The sequence below is a fragment of the Diadema antillarum genome, unplaced genomic scaffold (genome assembly GCF_040938485.1).
Source record: "Diadema antillarum isolate AM-2024a unplaced genomic scaffold, OU_Dant_1.0 scf00000082, whole genome shotgun sequence".
NCBI lineage: Eukaryota > Metazoa > Echinodermata > Echinoidea > Diadematoida > Diadematidae > Diadema > Diadema antillarum.
Window position 1 is genome coordinate 2400389 of NW_027270971.1, and position 21993 is coordinate 2422381.

General features: G+C 41.3%; 2 protein-coding genes across 2 annotated transcripts in view; one reads left to right on the plus strand and one right to left on the minus strand.

The window, feature by feature from the left end:
• LOC139717801 (WD repeat-containing protein on Y chromosome-like) overlaps positions 1 to 13215 on the plus strand; it is a 28508-nt gene extending 15293 nt beyond the window's left edge. Inside the window, exons 8-22 of the mRNA XM_071629301.1 lie at positions 176 to 278; positions 3074 to 3158; positions 3910 to 4108; positions 5151 to 5269; positions 5723 to 5790; positions 6077 to 6225; positions 6514 to 6651; positions 7002 to 7355; positions 7897 to 7967; positions 8334 to 9030; positions 9771 to 9986; positions 10618 to 10969; positions 11470 to 11617; positions 12153 to 12375; positions 12961 to 13215. Coding sequence (XP_071485402.1) covers positions 176 to 278; positions 3074 to 3158; positions 3910 to 4108; positions 5151 to 5269; positions 5723 to 5790; positions 6077 to 6225; positions 6514 to 6651; positions 7002 to 7355; positions 7897 to 7967; positions 8334 to 9030; positions 9771 to 9986; positions 10618 to 10969; positions 11470 to 11617; positions 12153 to 12375; positions 12961 to 13215 — 3177 coding nt within the window. The remainder of the gene's footprint in view (positions 1 to 175; positions 279 to 3073; positions 3159 to 3909; positions 4109 to 5150; positions 5270 to 5722; positions 5791 to 6076; positions 6226 to 6513; positions 6652 to 7001; positions 7356 to 7896; positions 7968 to 8333; positions 9031 to 9770; positions 9987 to 10617; positions 10970 to 11469; positions 11618 to 12152; positions 12376 to 12960) is intronic.
• A 4741-nt stretch (positions 13216 to 17956) lies between these two features.
• Positions 17957 to 21096, minus strand: LOC139717802 (cysteine-rich PDZ-binding protein-like; the record flags this gene model as incomplete). The annotated part of the gene is made up of 3 exons (XM_071629302.1): positions 17957 to 18137; positions 19271 to 19426; positions 20971 to 21096. Coding segments are annotated over 3 exons (347 nt in total), but the record flags the coding sequence as incomplete, so codon positions are not given.
• Between the last annotated feature and the right edge of the window lie 897 nt (positions 21097 to 21993).

Consider the following 21993-nt stretch of genomic DNA (forward strand, 5'->3'; position numbering starts at 1 on the left):
TTTTTCTAAAAACTGTATGTATTAATGTATAAGAAATGTCCTTATTTCTTTAAGATAGTACTCCAAATTATCCCTATTTCTCAGTTTTTTAGATTGGCAAGTATCAGTATGCTTGTAATATTGTTATCACTATCTCCCCCACCAATAAAAATGGTTATTCCACCATCGTTTTCAGCTGGAGCAACCGCGAGAGAAGAGCAAACCAATGTGGCTGACGGACATGGTGTGTATGCCCAACGTCAACATGATTGCGATATCATCTACAGAAAGGGAAATAAGTGAGTATGGAGCTTCGAGGACACCCAAGACCTGATATATCCCCGTACCTTTGCTCATCCCTGAAAGCAACTTAGTCTAGTCTTTAATGAAGACATGCAAGAAGTATGTAGCTATACCCGCTCGTACACACGCAGCAATAATGCTTTCGCATTTAGAAATAGCTAGCTCAATTAATGAATAAACGCGATAAATGACTGAGTCAGTAGTAGTTGTATCGTGATTAACACAGACAGTAATTGGCATGGATTATGATAGTACACACACAAAGACACACTTGTACACAATGACCTATAGACCATACATATTCTTCGACATAGCACAAGAACACATCAACGGTCGCACACCCACCCACACACACTCACCAGTCCAGACACACACTACGGAGAAGAGTAACTTTAATAACTCCTTGGTAAATCTGATATCGTTCGTCCGCAACACACTTAAAAGTCTGTGCACAGAAACAACACCCTTGGCTGCAACAAGGAAATGGTGTCACGAAATAAGATCACCCCGCATTAACATCATATTCTAAAAAAGACTGCGGCTTGCAAAAACAGATAAACACACAGGGAGATGCCTGAGTTTGTCGTATGTTTTGGATAAGCTATCGCTTCAAGGCACTGGTGACGCGCGGGGATCACTAATAGTTTGACCCAATGGCCCACTCTCTAACCTCGCCTTCCTCATACAGTTGACAACATGTCTGTCACGTCATGTCTGTATGCAATCTCAAAGGGTTTTGCAATCGTGATCTCGAGCGGTAGATGAAGCGCCATCTACCTATATATCTTTCTGCTGCTGAGGAAACCTGCCCATCAGTAAACAAACGCCTAAGACAAACCGTTACCTCATATTTACCGTAACAATCAATGGATCATCCCTGTGCCCCCTTATGTAGATCATAAATGAGGAAATACGATTTATTGTATGTAAAAATGCACTATCTCACCCTTAGCACACAGTGGCATCTGTTTGCTGAAAGTGTCGCGATGTAATGTATAGCGAAATGTGATGGAGAGGTCCCGTCTTATCGGTTGAAGCATCGTTACGTTAGTCTTGAAAAGTTGGGTGTGTATATATAGCATGGTAATATCATTTGAGGGCACGTACTGCAAATATTCGCAATTGACCAGTGGCTGTGATACTGATATGCAGAATGCCCGGGCAGAATCACATTCCCACCTGTCAAAAACATATCGCTTTCGAGTTTCGATGACGAAAACTGGGAGGATATTTTCGCATTTTGCCAAGAATAACATTGCATATATATGCTGACAGTTAAACATACACCGTCTTCACTCGTTGACATGATGGACATCTACGGTACAGCGTCTCGCATATACAGCTACTTAGTATGTTACAGAATTTGTCAACAGAACTCGTCATGAACTCACTTTCTACATTCTCCTTACTGAACTGTCCCTTCCTTTAGAAGCATATATAGAGTTTGGTTTCGTTTTAATGGACTGGACTTAAGTGCACTGCCAGATTCCCCAGCCGAACAGTCCAATCATCAACAAAGCATCACCAAAGGACAGAATGATGTCATGCACACACTTCTCAACGAGTTTACAATGAATGTCATGTGGAAAGGACTCTGGAAACAATTACTGACAGTGAAGTGATTGTGTTACAAATAGCGAGGTGATGAGAGAGAAACCGTATCAGAATTAAGCTACACAGGGGATTTTTTTTTTCCTTCGCGTGTATCATCGTTTTACCGCTACAGATATTCTGATACTACTAAGTACAATGCACTTACGATATAAATGAACACGGACATATCGAAACTCTCAATCGTTACACCGAAATTAAAATTCAAATCTCATTTTTTCTTTTTTTTTTCTTTATAACTTTGTATGCTTTATTGTTTGGTGGTAACAAAATTTCGATAAATCGAAAGAAAGCTGCCGGTCCCGAGGACTTCGTTATAATGGGAGTCACCTGTAACAAAAAACCCTCAGTTTTCAAGATGTCATTTTTTTTTTTCGTCATTGCAAAAGATGTCGGTGAGAGCAGTGAATATTGGCCCGATCGAGCCCTGTCATAGACCTATTATATCTACGATGTATCCTCAAGTATAATCTGCACTCCACTACGTTTATAATGTAGGGCATATACATTTATACATCAGACTAGGATATTTGCTCTCAATCACAAAACTAAAAGCTATTTTCAGCAGAAGCCCCCCATTTGCGGTGGTTTGGAGTCTGCGTATACTCCAAACAGATTACACATACAAGTGTACATTGCCATGTTATGCCAGTTAGTCTGAGGGAATAATTCAGGCAAGGGACATGGCTGCGTGAATCCCCCATTAATTAATTTCGTGATCAATTATATAATCATTTACAATCATTCATTGATACTGAGGAGCTGATGAGGCCTAGTAGATATGACAACGTAACCTATAAGACAACGGAATGTCAATCCATGGTCCCCTGGCAGCGGCTGTTGTGCCCCTCTAGGCCGTGGGCACTTTTTCCTAATTGCATGGTCTTTCGTTGGTCCCGTCGTTGCTTCCTTAGCCGTCACTTAAAACAAATCATAATACCATTAACACAAAAAAAAACCCAAAAAATATCTAGCTCCCATAAGATTACACAATGCATATGAAAGTTAAATTGTTCCGTACAGCAGGGACACCTTACCTTCTGGTTCTATACCACCACGCAGGCTGCCATCGCTCGTAAAAATCCATTATGGAAGACTGGGAATGGAAATTTGAACCCTGAGCTTCCACAAACGTTGAGTCTATTCTGTTATCCGGTCTATTATACTCCCTTCTGTACAGGCTTCTTCGATGTGAATGCCAGTAAATGTGACAAATGCTTCCAAGTCGCGGGGCTGGAGCACTGCGCCCTTACAATGGACTATTGGTAAGTATGACATGAAACAGAGTAGAGTGTCTTCCGCAATTACTGCACATAACCGCATCCATTATGATTGGCGTCGAGTAAGTTTCTGTTTCGATCGATACAAAAACAAAAAAGCATGCGTAGGTTATCCTGCCATTCGCCTTCGTCCAGACTGATATGCTAAGTTGGCTGACAAAGAACAATTAATACAAGAACATAAAGAACAAATCAAGTCAAATTATTTACCACCTACGTACGGTGCATTGCGTCGCACGTTCATTTTCTGTCACAGTTAATCTCTGGTGTATCAAAATAAGTTATCATCGTGGTATTAAAGCTAAACGTGTGACGGCGCAGAATGACAGATGCTAACTTTCAAAAGTACGTCATCAGAAACTGAAATTATGTATCACGTGCATAGTGTTATATTTCCATCATTGGTCTGCATCCGAAGGGATCTTATGGTGTAGCATAAACATATATGTTGAAGCAACTCAATATGCTTTTCATAATGATCATCATTTCCATTAGTACTTCCGATATTTTCTCTCGACAGTGACCGACTATAAAAACGACATCAGAATTTAGTGTGGACAGTCATAATAGCCTTTCACTTCGACTAAATTAGGTTTGTCCACACACCATAGCAGAGAGTATCAGCAACAACACTGTAGTCTTTTCGTTGCTCGCCTGGCAGTTGTTGTGATTGATAATGATTCGTGTAGTGAAATTGTCATCTCTCTCTGTTGATCGAATACAACCCGACAAACAGGTTCGACCACCGGAACATGAACCGGGCTGTTCTCGTGTTCGGCGACGCAGGGGGCGGAGTGTACTGTATCGTCTTCAGCGAGGCTCTGGGCTCGGCGCTATTCGGCTCACAGAACGCCAAGTCTGTCGGGTCGCGAAGGGTTCCGTTCCAGGAACTGCTGAAGGGACTGGTCAAAGGGATCCAGGTCTTGAAGTTTTCGGTAAGTGATGATTTGCGGACACATTCAACCCAGAGAGACTGAAAGGCGTTTGTAGTACCTCAATCATCCCACCAGTAGTAATGTTAGACAAAACAAAGGGAAATAACACACACACACACACACAAACAAACAAACAAACACAGCGCTTAGTCTTTGAGGTTATAAAATTGTCAGAAATCTCGCGCATGATGCGTTAATGTCCGTTTCCGTGTGAAAACAAAAATCGGTACGCAACATGAAAATTTACTTGCAAAGCACAAATGTCCTACACCCCAGCGTTTGCCGGATTAACATAGGCAGCTACTTTTGTAATCTTTCTCTGTGAGTCTGGGGCAATAAGTGTAATGATGTATTTAAATCTTAGTTCTCACTTGCGAGGGTCGATACAAAATATGATTTTCTGGTGGAGGTTGGTTACAATAGGTTTTAGTACACCATTGATGAAACACGTCACCCTGTGAACGGATCACAGAAGCTCATGCACCTGACCATCTGTTGGTCTGTACGATTATTCAGTAACAGCGACAACTGCTCTCATTGGCAATTGCTGTGATTGTTGCCAGTGTGTGATAGGCATACACATCACTGGAGATATATATCATACACAAGTACGTTAGTAAAGGGATGGTATGGTATTGGTGGAGATGAGGAATGGGCTCTAAACTTTTTGCGAAGTACCAAGAAACCCCTCATGAAATAATACAGAGCATAGCATTGTAAAAGGAATTCAAAGTTTATTTGATGAAAATCGGTTTGGAATGGCTGAAACATAAAAAAACAAACAAACAAACAAACAAAGTAAAACAAAGCGATCGTAATAAAGGGTGGGTCCCACCTTTTATTAGGATTGCTCTATTTTGGATATCTCGGCCATTTCAAAATTTTCGTCAAATAAACGTTGACTTCCTCTTGGAATTACATCCTCTTTCACATTTCATAAGAGGTTTGTCATTATCTCAACAAAAAATGTTTGAAACCTGAAGTTAGGTCTCAACCAAAACAATACAATTCCTGTAAGAGTTTTTGTCCTCTGACCCTGTAGCCCCTCCACGAAGACTGGGTGAGGAAAGTGAAGTACTGCTGTAACCTGAACTCATTCGTGTCATGTGCCACAACAAACGATACGTCCATTTTCATCGGCGATTTGGAGAGGAAGAAGTCGTAAGTACATATACTTCCTGAATTGTCTGGATTCATGAATAAAAGAGAGCGTTAATAATGAGAGACTGGTAGACTGGGAAGTTCGAGTGCATGGGCGAAGGTATCATCTAATCATGGCGAACGTAGGGAACACAGTGTTGTAGATATATGAGAGAGAGAACCATGCACAAAGATGATCTTGGATGAATTTCTCTATTAAATAATGCACATTTCTTTTCGTCATTATATCACATTTGTCTTTAGATCTATTTGTTTGTTTAATTGTTTGCCTTTAAGATAACTTAGGGAAAGACAGACGTCGATTCATATCTATAGTCGTAGTCTCGAAGACATGAAAACATATTTTCTATTTGAATGACTTTGGTCAGATGTCATTGGCTTGTTTTCGACGTGTTTGTGTTTTTCTTTTTCAACACTCGTCTTTGCATTTATTCCACAATTCTTAATTTTCAGGGGCTCGTTTTTCAAGATTCGCAAGGGGATCCTCTGCTTCGATTACGATAAAGACTCCAATGTAATCGGTAAGAATACCTCTCTCCATCGATCTATCTACCATTATCTATCTATCTCCTCACTTTTCTATACCTACCTCTTCAACTCCACATATCAATCTTTATGTGTGATTGCACTGTATATCTGGGTGTGCCAGAAACTGAAACACTTTTGCGGCCTGTTGGTCCGTGCCCTAATACCACTACGTCGGCGGCGATGTTTCACTCAGTTATCGATAGGAGTGGAAGTGCTGGAATGATGAATATAGTATGAAAATGAGGTCATTTCAATGAGGTTGTGATTGTGTGTTTTCAGTGACCGGTGGGATGGACCGCTCAGTCCGGACCTGGAACCCGTATGTCACGACGAAGGCTACAGCAGTCATGAAAGGTCATACCTCGGCCGTGGTGCACGTCGTGGTCAACGCCCAACATGGTCAGATCATCAGCGTGGGCAAGGACAAGGTAAGGCTAAAGGAGACAGAAAGGAATGAAAGAAATTCCACTACAGACAAAATCATATATGCCTAACCACACTAGATTTGCCTCAGCTATATTGTTAATATATTTGTCAAGTCATCACGAATGATTAAGGCGTAATTTTGGGCGTACTACAAACCACATCGCACGGTTCACTACCTGTGCTCCAGATCGAGTGTCTTGGGGTTTTAGTTAGATAAGTCTTGTTCAGAACTGGTTCCCTAACTATAACCCTTTTTCCGTGTTGTTCATATCCTTTTTTATATTTCATAGGGGATCAAAGTGTGGGACATGCGTGACCAGACGTGTCTACAGAACATCAACCCGCGGAACATCACGATGGGCCAGCACGCCATCAGCACGATCTGCTTCCACGCCAAAACGGGATCCCTCATCCTTGGTACCAATCAGGTATGGGTCGACTTTTTGTTTGGGGTCTGGAAGAGGCATAATCTCGCTTTGACAGGACCGTATCGACGTCCTGCGGGAAGAATAATACAGGAGTGAGGGCTCTGTGAGCTTATAAGCGTAGAAACAGCAATGATCAGGAAATTAGAGCTGTCGATATTATCATTGTAAACTAAACAGATATGTTGCCGAAATGTTGATAGTGAGTGAGTCCTCGATCTGCTTATCCAGTTTGCATAGCTCAGGTGATATTGAGAGGGTAGGTCAGTACATAATAGAAGATGCTGTCTGGACCCTGTCACCAGTCGGTTTGATGTTAACTGTCCCCACTGCGTTGTTCATGACGTTGACAGATTGCCCTCCTGGAGCACAAGTGGGAAGTGGAGGGCGACGAGGACGAGATGACGTCACACAATAAGCCCATCACGCACTGCCTGTACAACAGCCTCTTCAGTCAGGTGGTCAGCACTTGCCACGACTCCGTGGTCTGCGTCTGGGACCTCGCCTCGGGCACCAAAACGATCCAGTTCTCCAACGCGCACAAGTACATGGAGAAAGGTGTGGAGAAGACGGCGGAAATCACGGCGATGACCTTCGACCCGTCGGGTCGTCGTCTGGTGACCGGCGGCAGGAACGGCACCGTCAAGATCTGGAACTTCAACAACGGCGCCTGTCTGAGAGAACTGGAGGTCTTCGACAATCTTGAAGTGAGCGGATCAGGGAGTATTTTAGGCTGCTTTCCGCCATCTCACTGGATTTGATGATTAATTCATTCCCGATTCAAGCTCCGTGAAAATCAGTAAAAATCAAAGTGGATATTACCAAGGAGGTACTAAGCTCGCCTATAGATAGTACCTCCTCAATAATCTTGCAATCATGCCTATATGGCGAGTGAACGGAAACATTTTACCAGTATGGAAGACAAAGTCAGAATGAGAGAATGTAATGCAATTTAAGAAATCAGATTTTGTGGGAACTCGGCAACTACAGGGCATGGTTATCAAAATGTGTTGCTTAGGTTACAAATGGATTCTTACGACAATGTTACTAAAGACAGCAGAGATTAAGGAAGACTTTGCATCTAAAATTGCTAGAAGGTAAAATGTGCAGATCTAGAATTTATCGAAAATAAAATTTGTGTCGAAGACGGAAGGGTTTTATCCTTCTCAACAATGCATACATTGCTATTGTTCTCGGTATTGTAACTAAGTCCCTTTTATATTTTACATACTTCTCTGTCTTCCCTAGGTCACAGGAATTGTATGTCCCAAACAGCGTATCGTCACCGCAGGCTGGAACAAACGCATTACCAGTTACATGTAAGTAAAGTAGTGTCAGTCATGTTGCGATGTTGTATGAACACCCTGTAGATAGCAAGCTAAGATGAAACAAGTTCCTTTCATTCTGGAGTGTGGGGTAACACACCAGTGTCGCTGGTGACGTGGGTGCAAATGTATTGCTTTCATTGTTGTTAATTGTTGTTTCTTTATCATTAACACTGGTATCATTATCATCATTGATGCCGCAAGCAGTTTCTCTATTGTCATGATTATCATCATAATCCGTACTCCTATGTTGTCACTTCAACCCATGATACCCCTCTATTTAGTTGTGGTTACTGCAGATTTTTTTTCCGAGAAAACTAGTTGAAAATTTTCCACCTGCCTGATTCCCGTTTCATGTAGCGATTCGGATGACGATGAAGACACTCGCCAGTGGGCAGTCAAGCACAATGAGGACATCCTGAGCCTGGCGTGTTCCAACCCCAGCCGCTCCTTGGCCACCTCTTCCTATGATGGGGACATATGGGTGTGGTCACTGGAAACCGCGCACCCCTTGTGCAAACTCAACGCCTTCGAGGGAGTCAAGCCCCAGACGGGCTCGCGGGTCCTCAGCGTATCGCGCGAGACAAGCTTTCACACGACAGCGGGGACGTCGAGGGCGAGTAGCGCTACGCGGCTCCCGAAACGGACCGGCAGCACAGAGGGGCTGAACGATCTGGAGGGGCAAGTAGACGACGGCGGGAGCGCCGACGAGGAGCAACTGCAAGAGGACGTCGCCAAGATGACCGTCGCAGGGGACGATAAAGAGGCCAAGGAAAAATACAAAACCGTGTTTCCCGTCATCAATCAGCCCCAGAGACGGACGAGTCTCGTGGACCAGAAACAGCCGTCGAATCCGAGATCGGAGTCGAGAACATTCTTCACGGAATCCTTCGGACCAAAATCAAAGGACAACCAGAGGAAAGGTGAAGACGGTGAAGAAAAGGCGAATGACAACCGTGACGATGGCACCGTCAACTCGGAACGAACGAACTCTTACTGTCTAGGCGCCAAGAATAAGGAGGAGTACACACGGAAACATGAAGCATCAGTCGACAAGGTAACACACAAAACTAATGTCTAAACATTAAATCCTTTGCTATGTATACTAATATAGGCTGTAATGAGTGAGCTTCAAGTGCCGAGTATTCATGAATAGCGAGTGAAACCAAACAAATGTCCCCTTACCGATAACTTCAAAAGCATACCGGTATGCTTTTTAAAGGCTGTTTACATGGATGCCGCGGTGATGGACATTCAGTGCGTCCTTCCATTTAAAAACAATTGATATTATCCCAGTTTATATACTACTGTTATGGTCTGTACACAATTCATTACACATTGGGGCTTTATCCTGACCCATGACTTATATAGGTAAAGTTGAAGTCTAACCTCTGATATATTTCTTAAGTTGAGTTCAAGTTATGCAGATGTCGCGAGAATCAACATTGGTAAAAGCGTGGCATTTACGTCATTAGCTTTGTCCAGTGAGAGCGACTACCTGCGTTTTGTCTGGTAGGAGTTACAGGTATACTTAACACGAATTGCTGTTGGTAGCAATTTGACAAATATATCCAAACAGCCGTCAGCATTTCAGCTGTCACATAGTAACTGAAACTTTTTGTGACGTATGACTATAGCAATCTCTTGGTAAAGTGGATGCTCTCGCCTACGACCTATTCATATCAGAAGTAGACAGACGGGGCAAACTGTAATAAAATGGTCTATTTTTCTTAGCATAGCGAACAGATATCAGTGATGAAATGATATAACATTTCGTGCGTTTGCCTCCAATACAAGCTCCTGTTCTTACAAGCTCGAATGAACGACAAGGACACGGCCACCCTCATGGCAAGCGGGGCCGAGGGCTGGGTGCGAGCCTGGTCCATTCACCACAAGGGAGGCCTCCTCGGGCAGTTTAACGCCGCCCAGAAACCGGGCGAGTCGGTGCTGAGCATGGCGACAGATTCCCAGAACAACTTCCTCATCACGGCGGATACACTTGGCTACGTCAAGGTGGGTGTCTTCGTTAAAATAAATTTTCTCATAGATACAACATCGGAGTTATTCTAAGGGGCTTCGGTGTGTACGCAAAACTCGAGTGTTTATTCTTGTTTTGATCACTTGCGGGATCAATTTAGGAAAAAAAGTAAAAGAGTAAATAAAACTCAACGACGTTTATGTCCATCATTGGATAACCCCGTCATCGAAATCTATAAGAATACGCGCCAAATCCGTTGTAGTGCAGAGTTTAACGGCAAGTTCCTAGCTAAACCTGCATTTCTTACCAAAATTTCAGCTTCGCGTAGTCACAACGGTTCGTTGATAGTATTAGGATGACTGTCACGTCTGTTTTCTTTCTCTTTTCTGTTTTCTTGTTACAGAATACAAATGAATCAGATACAAATTTGCCACGCGCACATATGCTTTAATCTCGGTGTTCAGATTTCTGCTCATCGGTTGTTCAGTATTTTTCGTCGTCTTTTGTTTCAAGTCAGCACACCTTCAATTCATTTTCAGCTCAGAGTCTGCAATTCATAGCCATGACAATATCTGAAAACAACGCAGCATATCTGGGTAAACTTCTAGTTTAATGTTGTCAGAAAATTAAACACCTTTGTTCTTGTCCCGCGGTTGTTTTTCGAAGGTGTGGGACATCGCCGAATACTGCGTGGGCAAACGGGAGATGGCCCGTCGGCAGCGCGAGGACATCAACATCGACTACAAGGACCGAGAGCGCCAGTTCCCGTACCTCTCGGGCAACAGCAGCTTGAAGCGGCTGTCGCTGCGCATGGAGATGAAAGCCCGAGCGAACATGAAGCAGCCCCCTCCCCAAAGCAATCCCAGGGAGACGCTCATCTGGCCTCCTAAGCTCAATTCGTTCCGGGCCCACCTGAAGAGCATCACATTCATCGACTACGCCGAGGACAAGCAGTTGATTCTTACGGGCAGTACGGACTGCTCGGTACGGCTCTGGACGCTCAGCGGCAGATACATCGGTGAGTGTGTGGCAACTGATGCCAATGGTTGTTCTCGTTCGTCATCCTCATATTCTTTCTTCCCCACTACTTCATGTTCCTTGTTTTCTTCTCTGATTATCTATTTTCTGTCCTTTTTGTCTTTTTATAATCCAAGTTTGTCGTCATCATCCTCATCAGCAGCAGCATTATCACTACCACCATTTTATTGTTGTCAGCTTTTCGGCTCATTTCTGCTTTTCCCTTGCTGATTTTCGATTTAAGTGGTCAGATCTTATTCGTACTTTCTCCATGCTGAGGATTACAATCACCTTCATCTCTTACACAGATTACGTAATTACACAACTTAACTTATACATTTGAACTGCTCATGTTTTCAGGATGAATTTGTTAAAATCGAATTGGAAGTCGAGAAGAAACATACCAGTCAATGACTCGGTTGCATCTATACGCATTCAAAATTAAGGATTGTTCACTTGTGTATCTTCCTGCACTGACCACACATCACTTCGTCTTACCAGGTACATTTGGTCAGAAGGGGGGCTGGACAAAACTGCCGGATGATATGGACCTAGCTAAAGCGCCGAGGGCGATCCCTCGTGACGTCCAGAGGGTTGCATCGGCCATTACCCTCAAAGTCCTCAACGGAGGCACCATGCCGAGATGGAAGTAAGTTGGGACTTTGCGGTATTGGCATTAATTTTTCAGCCCCTTCTTGTTCTATCAAGATTTCTTGTAAACGACAATTTCAAGTCACATCTACATAGACGTCAGCAATACAATGTATACCCAAATATATAATACTGTAACACTTTAATAGTACATGTACTTCCGTTACACAGTTTTTCCTTGATGTCATTGAAATTCAAAATGTCATGTATAATACTCGAATAGTCGATTTCTGAAACGTGTACATTAATTCAAAGTATGAAATCAGGGGCGAAACTCTTGAATCGATAGGGGGCGCGGGGAGAGTAACTTAGTTCACTATCAAACCCGAGAACAACTATAATCGCTGATAATATTGAACATCTTTTAAAAGGAAAGAATAAAAACAAACCTGTATTTCCCGTTGTCCTCACATATTTTGGCGAAATTCTTTATTTCAAAAGAACGGACTATGAGATAGAAAGTGAAAGAGAGCTTTTGGATTACAGGCGACCCTCTGATTTTTCCCCTTTTTTCGATGCCTTTCTCCACAAAGGCTAGCTAAGACCATCATGATGGTGGTTGGCCGGAAGCAGATTCGCAACGACGAATTCGAAGAAGCAAACTCCAACAACGACGCGATCGACGACATCGAGCAGGCGGAGGAGAAGCGGTCGGCATCGTGGGGCACGAGCTCGATTCTCGGGAAGTCGTACAAGCCCAAGACGAGGCACAAGATGCCTCCGCTCCTTCCAGAGATAAAGCACAACCATAGCCAGGTACGGGGTGCTGATCATTCTGTCCGAAGTGTAATGGGTATGGTTGTAGGAAACAATTGAGAGTAACCATAGTAGTAGCTTCTTTGTTAGAATAACATAGTCATGCTAACAACTAAAGATAGAATATCCACTGACTGATTATTGCTGAGCTGCTCCGATAGTCACTTCGTCAGTTCGTCAGTGCGACCGGAGTGTGAAGATCCCTTCTCTCTCTTGTCTCAAGACTGACAACTACATACGTTGCAATAATTTTGTGCTCGGGCGTGATTGACTGTACTTCGTATGTCGAAAATATTTGATACCGTACCATGAAAGGCATGTGAACAACTCTATCAAGTCGAAAAGTTACATCACATTTGGTAACAAACATCTGCACACGACACCGCAATCCTTGAAACTCAATACAAATGTATCTCCAAGTTCAAATTCAAATTTCATCGCGTCGCAATTTGTACCAATTAGGCTACGACTATGTAGGGCTGTCATTATGTAACAATATGCAACAATAGCAACAACAACACCAACAACAACACCAACAACAACAAAGACTAACAAAAGAATTTACTCCGTGTGTTCTCATCACAGGTTATGGTCTATTCGTCGCTACCTTTCACCGACCTCGCCCCAGTCAGAGAGACTACAGTGCCCACAACTCTGCAGGAGATTCAGCTTCGACACCAGGGCTCCGACGACGCGATGAACAACCAACTCGCCGGCGGACAGGCAGGGCAGCTAAAGCGAGGGGTGAAGAAGTCTCGACTGCAGGAATTCATCCAGAAACAGCGCGCCGTTCGCATACTAACAAAAGGGCGCATCCCGAAACCAACACAACCGAAATAAAAACTATCATTACAAAGGAAATATATTATGTACAAGAAAGAACCCTCTTGAAGAAGCACAAAATTGTTGCAAACTCCTCTGGCAATCAGTTACAGGAGTCGAGGCCTTATTTCATCAAGAAGATTGAATGCCAAAAACTATGTAAGATGTACAAAAAGATGGTAAATTGTACTACACCAAAACCGTTGCCGAATTTGACAGCAGTGGGGAAGACAACACGAAGCAGTTTCTAGCTGCTGACATTTTTTACGTCGTGTCGACGTCCATGGAGGACATGTAGTGTAATGTCCTATAACTGACGTTCGATTTGTAAACACCTAGTGGTTTGCTGTCGGTGTACACTTGTGTATTCTGATTGGTCATCGGAAGGACTTACTGAAGAAACTGGTGTCGAATCTTCCACATATTGCTGCATACCTGTACATATGCGTAGAGACAATAAACAACCGTTCAAGTGCCAAATTTACTATACGAAGAAAACACGACAATATAAATACCAAAATCATGAACATGTCAGCATTGCCAGCAACAGTATGACGTGAGTGATGATCGTCCTCAGGTCCAGACCCTAACAAGTAATCTGTGTTTCCCATATGTATGGTGTATGGGATCCATTTGCCGACCCCACAATGTGAATCTTGCTGTCTCTTCCACAGTGTACAAGATAAACAGGTACATCGTACATCGTGCTTTCAATTGGAATGTTCAGCCCCATCATCAAATCACGACCATAACATTTGTTGTCTGATACAAAATCAAACGCAGGCATGCTTGTACAAGTGTACGTGGTTATGATTTTCATGAACAATGATCCTCATGATGCATGACTATCTATCTTTTCAGTCTTGTTGAGTTTGTGCATCATCATCCTAACGCCTGCAAAAAGGAAAAGAAACTCTTCAAGTCTTCTTGCATCTCTTTCACTCCCTCTTGCTCCAATTCAAATATGAATGTGTCATAAATGGATCACAACAATGGCACACACTCGGATACATTGGTGTGTAATTATGTACTCTAAGTAAAGATATTTATTTTCAAAGATGAACATGTTGGTGTTCACATAAGAATGTAATAAATAAATGCTACAACATACTTAATAATTTCACTTTGCGTGCATTGTTTTGCATTACACTTGTAGCTATGCACATTATTCCATTCACTTACCCAGTGAAGTTGTAGACAGCTACAAAGTATGAAAAAAATCAAGAGAGAGAGAGTGGATGAACAATAATGTGGTAACACAGGAAATTAAACACAAGGTAACAGAGATGTTAAAGAGGAATAGACACAAATATTTTGCAATCACCGCTTTCTGGTTATCCCTCTTGAAAAGCAACATATAATTTGCATGATAAGCCAATTCACAGTTATAATCTGAGCATGTGCGGATTATGAAGGTCATTGCAGACCTTCTCTTGAGCGGACTTGTAACTGAGATATTTAAAACCTGGATAGTCTTCATGAAGACTATGGTACATTGTATAAATATTCTTGTAAGAACCAGGTGCATATTGAAACGTAGCTAGGTGAATGTGCATTCCTAGCAACAAAATTAACAAAAGACATTCACGCAGCAATTACCTCTTTCTTCTTGGTTGTTTTCAACTGCTCTTAAAGAATATTCCATGCTTTGTATAGTCTTTGGTTCAAGAGATCACTGCAGATTGGTGCTCAACTGTGAACTGGCTTATTCATGAAGTACGGATGTAGTATAATTATACATACTATATACATAGATGTACTCTACATGTGACAGCTATCAGAATAAGGCACCCACTGGGTACGCACAACAGTGAGAATGTTTAACACTTTCATTAAACTTTAAATGGCCCAGGAGCATGGAGGGCATTAAATCCATAGACTTCATCACTGAATTTTCAAATGATGAGTTGCACATTTTCAAACAAAATCATTTCATTCTGCCCTGTTCGAATGTATGGGCATGTTACAAGTCTGTACATATAATGTTCATGAAACCTATAGGGCCTATCAGTTCTTTTCCTTTCATTGAAGTACATCCCTCCCCGATAAGATTAGCTGCACAGAGTACAGTTAGAGGTGCACTACAGTGGCTACACATAAAATGCAAGGGTACACTTTTTACCAAATGTTTTTTCCATGCCATTCTAAGCCTGCACCTGAGCGCTGCCCTTTTTGATATCCAATATGGTTTGCATAAGATTGTACCTTCACTGGAGTAGGATACACAGTGATATGATAATATGAACCAAGGGCAAAATGAATGGGGAGAACAGAGACAAAGAGCAATGGGTGTGGGAAGGAAGTGGATGAGACTGGAAACAGAAAGAGTAGCCCTCACTTTCACTTTGCTTGAGTGAAATGAAATGTGCAACAACTGCTACACATTATTACGCAAGCTACATGTACCACAACAACAGCCAAGTTATAGCCAATCTGCTTTTTGCTTTTGCTAATATGACTACTGTAAGTAAAGTTGCATTCGCTGCAATTAAGTTTTTAATGGGTCTTGGGAAATGAGTTATACACTACACAATTCTGCTCTGACCTAAGTGGTAATCTCTACACCCTTTTTTTTCTGGGGGGGGGGGGGGGGGGGGGGGGTGAGGGGAAACCTAGTCAAAATTCATTAGCACTATTATGGGTCTAGGGTCTATAGATTGTCGCAGAGATCAAGTCTACATGGAAATAGCAACTGAATTAACGAGGAGGAAACAAAAACATAACACAAACACTACCATACAAGATTATAAATCTACTCGTAACGCTGGACAAATATGTTAAGACGGATATCAGATAAATATATTCATGTACTGTACACTGTACATGAGGATGTAGGATAGATTTTCACGGTGCAGAGAAAATGCTCATTCTAGATCCATGTTACATAAATGAATTGTCACAGACACATTCATTAGTAAACAAGAACCATTGGAAAACTCGAATGAGGACTATAATTCTGCTACAGTTGCAGATTTGTAGGTAATACAGCTGTATTGACATTTACTGTTATTCATAAAAGTGAAACATGTCTCTGAAATAGTGCTTCTTGTTGGGTCTTCAAAGAAAAAAAAATGTTTCCATCAGCATAATGCAAATCCACGAATTTGGCAAATCACGTCCTCATCAGGCAACTACAATGACTTCTTTAAGAGTGCATCAAATCATCACATCAGATACCTAATTGACAAAAAATGATTACCCAATGTTTCTTTCTACGTGCTGAAGTTTGGCTAAAATTTTACTGAAATTTGCTCATATCTGCACTGACCCAAATCTCTTGCAAGTTTTGCATCATTGGCATTCTCAATAATAGTACTATCTCCATGGTGACTTACAGTAAGTCTCACATACACTACAAACACTACCATACAACTCTCTTAATCCGTTGAGGACGAGTCCACTTGGGCAAGTGTCTATTGGAAATGTGTGTTCGTGAAGCAAAATCAGCCAATCCTCAATGGGTTAAAATGAAATGTTTAAATGGGTTTGATGAAATGTGCATTGTTATTCTGTTTTCTTCATGTGAACCAAGCTTCATGGCCCTCCTCAAGATACACTATCTGAGAAAATATGTGCATACACTGTACACATCCTCTGTGGAAAAGGAAGTTTATTACTTTATGACACTCAATGAAAAGGTATTTCTTCTACCTTCGTGTTCAAAAGAAAATGAAACACAGACAAACAAAGTAAATGACCAGGACAGACACAACACCACAGGCACAGGAGTAGGCCAGATATTCTAAGGTACATTTCAGATGCCACGGTAGATTGTCCACTGTCATTTAACCATTCGCACAAATGTTTGGTTACTCCAACCTATATGTACTGTACGAGCTGAAATTTTCGCGTACAGATATTTTCGGGAATTGCTACTTGGAGGACATTTTCGCGTGTTGTTAATTTTGCGGTTGCGAGGGTCTAAGTCAACTTAGTTATTCGCGCGTTGTTATTTTCGCGGTTCACAGGCGATTCGCAAAATTTGCGAAAATAAAACCACCGCAAAAATTTTAGCTTGTACAGTATTCAGCACTATGCTGCAATGAGCTTTATACTTATACTCAAACAATATCATTTCTAGGATAAGACTGAATCTTTCAACACAATTTGACCTGGTAACAGAGCAATCATGTTGAAATGACTGCAATAGTACAAAATGCTACAACATCCATCTTCATTCATGTTCATATAAAGAGTGAATAAGGAAAAAGCAATGACACATATTGGTTTTGGACACTGGCGAGCTTATGCTATATAACGGGAAAGCTATAAGACGAACAGGGATGAAGAATCTATCAGATGTGATGTTACTCGCAGTCAAACAGCCGTTCCAATTCCAAAGTAGTTTCACTTTCACCTGAATGCAGAGCAAAACTGTGTGTGCATACGCATGCACAGTACACCAGGCTTCTTTACATTCCATACACATGTACATGTTACATTCTCCGATACTCGCTGATTGGACGGCTACTACGCTGCGTCCTTGATCCGGACCAGGCGCTATATTGGCTCAGAACCATTCTTGATTTCAGGGGGACGGGGGGCTATTCGATGTTGAGCTTGCGCAGAAGCCAATTAGCACAAAACACTCTCAAACAAGTGGCTGCGTTGTGCTTGTTGAAAGCTCGCTAATGAATGTCAAAATCTACATCAGTTCCTCTACATTACATGTTCATCACACATGTCTGTCCACTGACAAGCCCTGGCGGCATGCAGTCTGCACGTGTTAGAGGCAAAATTCAAGCGTGACGGCCCCATTTTGCACACAGCTTCTACTGACTGTCTCCTTTTGCAGGACATATATTCTCTCTACACCAGCAATGACAATCCATTGCTCACATATATAGCAGTTCATCTCTGCACCCACTGCAACTGTTACACTGATGTCTGCTTGTAGTTCTTTGTGTCTATGATCCTCTTTCCACACATTGCACATATTCCTGCAGTGGAGATAAAAGTCACATATTAAGAGTTGTAGTCTTTACCTATCATGTGTCTTAATAGCAAGCTTATTCATGGGACTAAAGTTAAGTTCATAGTTGCAAGCTTATTAAATTTTAGTGACAAAAACAAGAGTAGGATACATGAAAGTTTGAATTTCAATGACATCAAGGAAAAACAGTGTGTAACGGAAGCACTGGAAATTACAGGTTTTTTTTACTTTCTGATAGTGTGCGAACCGAGGGCAAAATACTGAAACTTCCAAAGACTATACTTTTTAAAAGCCAAAAACACAAATATGAATGAGATAGATATTCAGTGAGTTTTTCCAATTAGAAGAGTATCCTAATATTTACATTAATGTCACCTTCAATATATGCAATTTTTGATATTTGTAACAGCCCTCAGATGACAAAACCTTGTATCTCAATTGGCATACAGTATATTACAAAACCTCTTACTCTGTTTTAAATATCACACATACTGATTTGAGTTTTTAAAGGCACATAGACCCGGTGGTTTAGTCGAATGCGTACACGGGCAGATGGCGCAAGTTTCCTACAGAGACCTACTGTATGCTATCGACTCCTCTTCAGCGCTTCAGCTTTGACCCATTTCCATGAGGCCAAAAAATTCCAATCCACTGTAGTCAGTGATCCAATCACAGTTCGTCTCATGATTCGGCTGATGATGACAGCTTTAGCAATCTTCTTCTGTGATGTCATACTGAGAAGCACACACCCTGGCATCACTACAGACTGCGTGATGCGCAGAAGACAACAAAGGCAACGTTACGTAGTAACACCTTCGCGCTCTACTCTTGATGACAGCTCAACTTCAGCAATTTTTGTATCAATGCCAACATGATCGGCACTACACATGTATCATCCAACAGCACCCCTACAACTGCCAGGTCTATGCATCTTTTAACATTACAACCATTAATGTAATCCACAATAATGTTTCTACATAATTTGAAGTCAAGATTGACGTTACTTTGCCAAAATGTTGTGAAAATGAGTTTTTTTGCTAAAAAACCTAAAAATTTATGATTTATGAGAAGTGAATCTTACACCCAATTTAGAATTGTTGTCTCCCATCTGTGATATGCCATTATGTCAACCACACTTACCAACTTTGTAGGCACAGGCTTGGCAGTAGTGTGATCCAACTTGGTGCACAGACTGCTTGCAGATTCGACACTTCTTGAACTCCTTTGTGTATGGATTCATTCGAGCCTTCTTGGCAGTCAGGAGCTTGTTTTCACCAACTCTTCTTCCGCCACCCTCTACAATGCAAAGTACAAAATCAATCATTACATTCTCTATCCTTTTCTCCACTGGGTTTTACCCATTTTACATTGCATCAAATAAAGTGCTACAATAGCACAACTTTCCTATCTCACTACTGACTGCAGGCATATCTATGGCTAACTCACACCATTAGCCAAGAAACCCCATGTTCCAGCTACACACTTATGTATAAAAATGTATCAGATTTAGTTATGGCACACATAAACAAGAAAGAAAAGAAAGGATTAGGTTATCAGGCCATCTCCCACATAAGTTTGTATGCTGTGGAATACCTGCTTAAATCCAAACAGTGAATAAGAAAAGAGTTTCAATATATTTCATACCAAATCTTTCTTTCTTTTTTTTTTGGAATATTTACCTTCAAGTATTCAGAATTACATTATGAGTAATACATGTAATTACCTAAATGTAGCCAGCACATGGATACTCTGGCTCGCAATATGAATGGATTAAAGGGGGAAATATCACGAGCAATATCAGAAAAACAAGCCCTCAACCTGTTGAGGATGAGTCCTGAGTATACTTGGACAGGGAAATGCGCGTTGTAGCAAAGTCAGTCCGTCCTCAACGGGTTATAGAAAGGCCTAATGAAATACTCAAAATGCAAGTAAATGATACAGTATCATGCCATATAGTGAGAGAATAAGACTTTGCATAATAGGATTGTAAGACAAGTTTGCGAGTGAAAACAAAAACAAAAACGGAGAACCACAGTGATGGAATGAGAAATAAGTATTATTCCTTTTCACAGGAAGGTTTTTGATTTCCCTTGGAGATGATACACAGGGAATTTGTGTTATGGGTGGCAATTCCCAAGTTGTCAATTTCGCGAATTTCAGGCGACTCAAAATCTACAGAAAAAAAAAGAACAATATTGTATTATATTTCACATTTATTACTAAAGGGTATTAGTTAAATGAATGTTAGATTTCATATCTTACATGGTTGTGTGGAATACATTCTTTATGATGACATGCTTATTGAATATCTGGTGTCGAATGTCAATGTGAAATATACTGTAAAAGTGGAAATTTTCGAGCATTTCGCGCAACCCGAAATTAGCACGAAAATAAAAGCATGCGAATACAGTTTATCTTTGCTTGCTATATGTTCCAGTAGCTGTCTTGATTCTGTGGAATTAAAAACACATGAAACTCTTCTTACCCCGCCGAGCGCAAAAAATTAGTCGCGCGAAAATATCCACTTTTACAGTACTGGAATACTCAATAATTACACACACATGTATATTCCTTTTGGGTTAGTAACCTCCACTCTCCACTTTTTCTGATGAATTCCTTGCCCAATGTTTCCGAAGATGAAGTACCAGTACTTTCCACACAATATCAACCAGGCAAATACTGGCCAATTACTCATTCCAGCCAGTTATTATCATTAGGTGACCATCACAAACACACATGCAGGAATGAAGAGATGCCACATGGATGAAGAATCCACATCAAGTGTTTATTAAGATTTTCAGGTGTAAGAAGATGTGTCTACTGGTATTTTCGATACAAACCTGTTGTATTTCTTGCGCCTCGTTTCCATGGGTCTGGTGTGATCACCTTTCCAAGCTTCTTCTCACCTGTATAAAAAAAGCAAGGAAAACAAAAACAAAAACATATCAATGAAAGTACCCAAGCACCTTTGTTGATAATTGTGTACTTCGATATAATTTAATTTGAATTGAACTGTTTTGTTCTAATGTGGCTGCTCAAGCAATAGCTGTTTGTATGCAAGAAAAAAATACGACAAGCACCTTTAAGTCGCCTCCAGAAGACTAGACAATGGGAATGAAGTGTATTGCTAAGGGGTGCATCCAGTTGCAATCACTGCAGCCAGGGGACTTGCACCAGGGAAGTCATGACTGATTGTCGTCCATGGCTTCTTATCCACCAAGCTATCAAGTACAACAGCTCTACAAGTGTACCTTGAGAAGCAGTCTCAACACCAAGTCTGATCATTCGCATCATAATATTTGTATTGTACACTACATTGTACTGAGCAACAAAGACAAATGTTGGAGCCAAAATCATGGCTTTGGTCCAGCTAAAATTTGGATATCTGTCTTGAAATGACATCGCATTAAAGTATGTGGAGGGGGACAAATGGTGAAGGGAAAACATCTCGTCAGCAATTCTATTTTTATTCTAGTTTTTAAGTTCCTTGAAAATATTTGGAAAAATGTTTAAAATATGATCAGCAAACCAGTATTCATTGTGCCTGTTCATGTCAAAGGTCCAAGAAGTTCTTGGGTATATAGACTAGCTAAAGTTTTAAAATTACATTCATAAAATACAAACATCAAATGTACTCCACACCTTTTTGCTCACAATAACATTGTTTACCATAGAGTAAAGGTGGAACACTGAACATAACATCCTCAAACATGACCTTGACACTCTCTCAGATTAGTCTGAATTGTGGCTGATGTATGCTAACATCAAAAAGTGTGCTGTCTTTCAATAACCAAGAAGAGGAAGCCTAGAATTCACACATACCATCTTGCTGGAAAATGCATACCTGCGGTACCCAGAGTTGA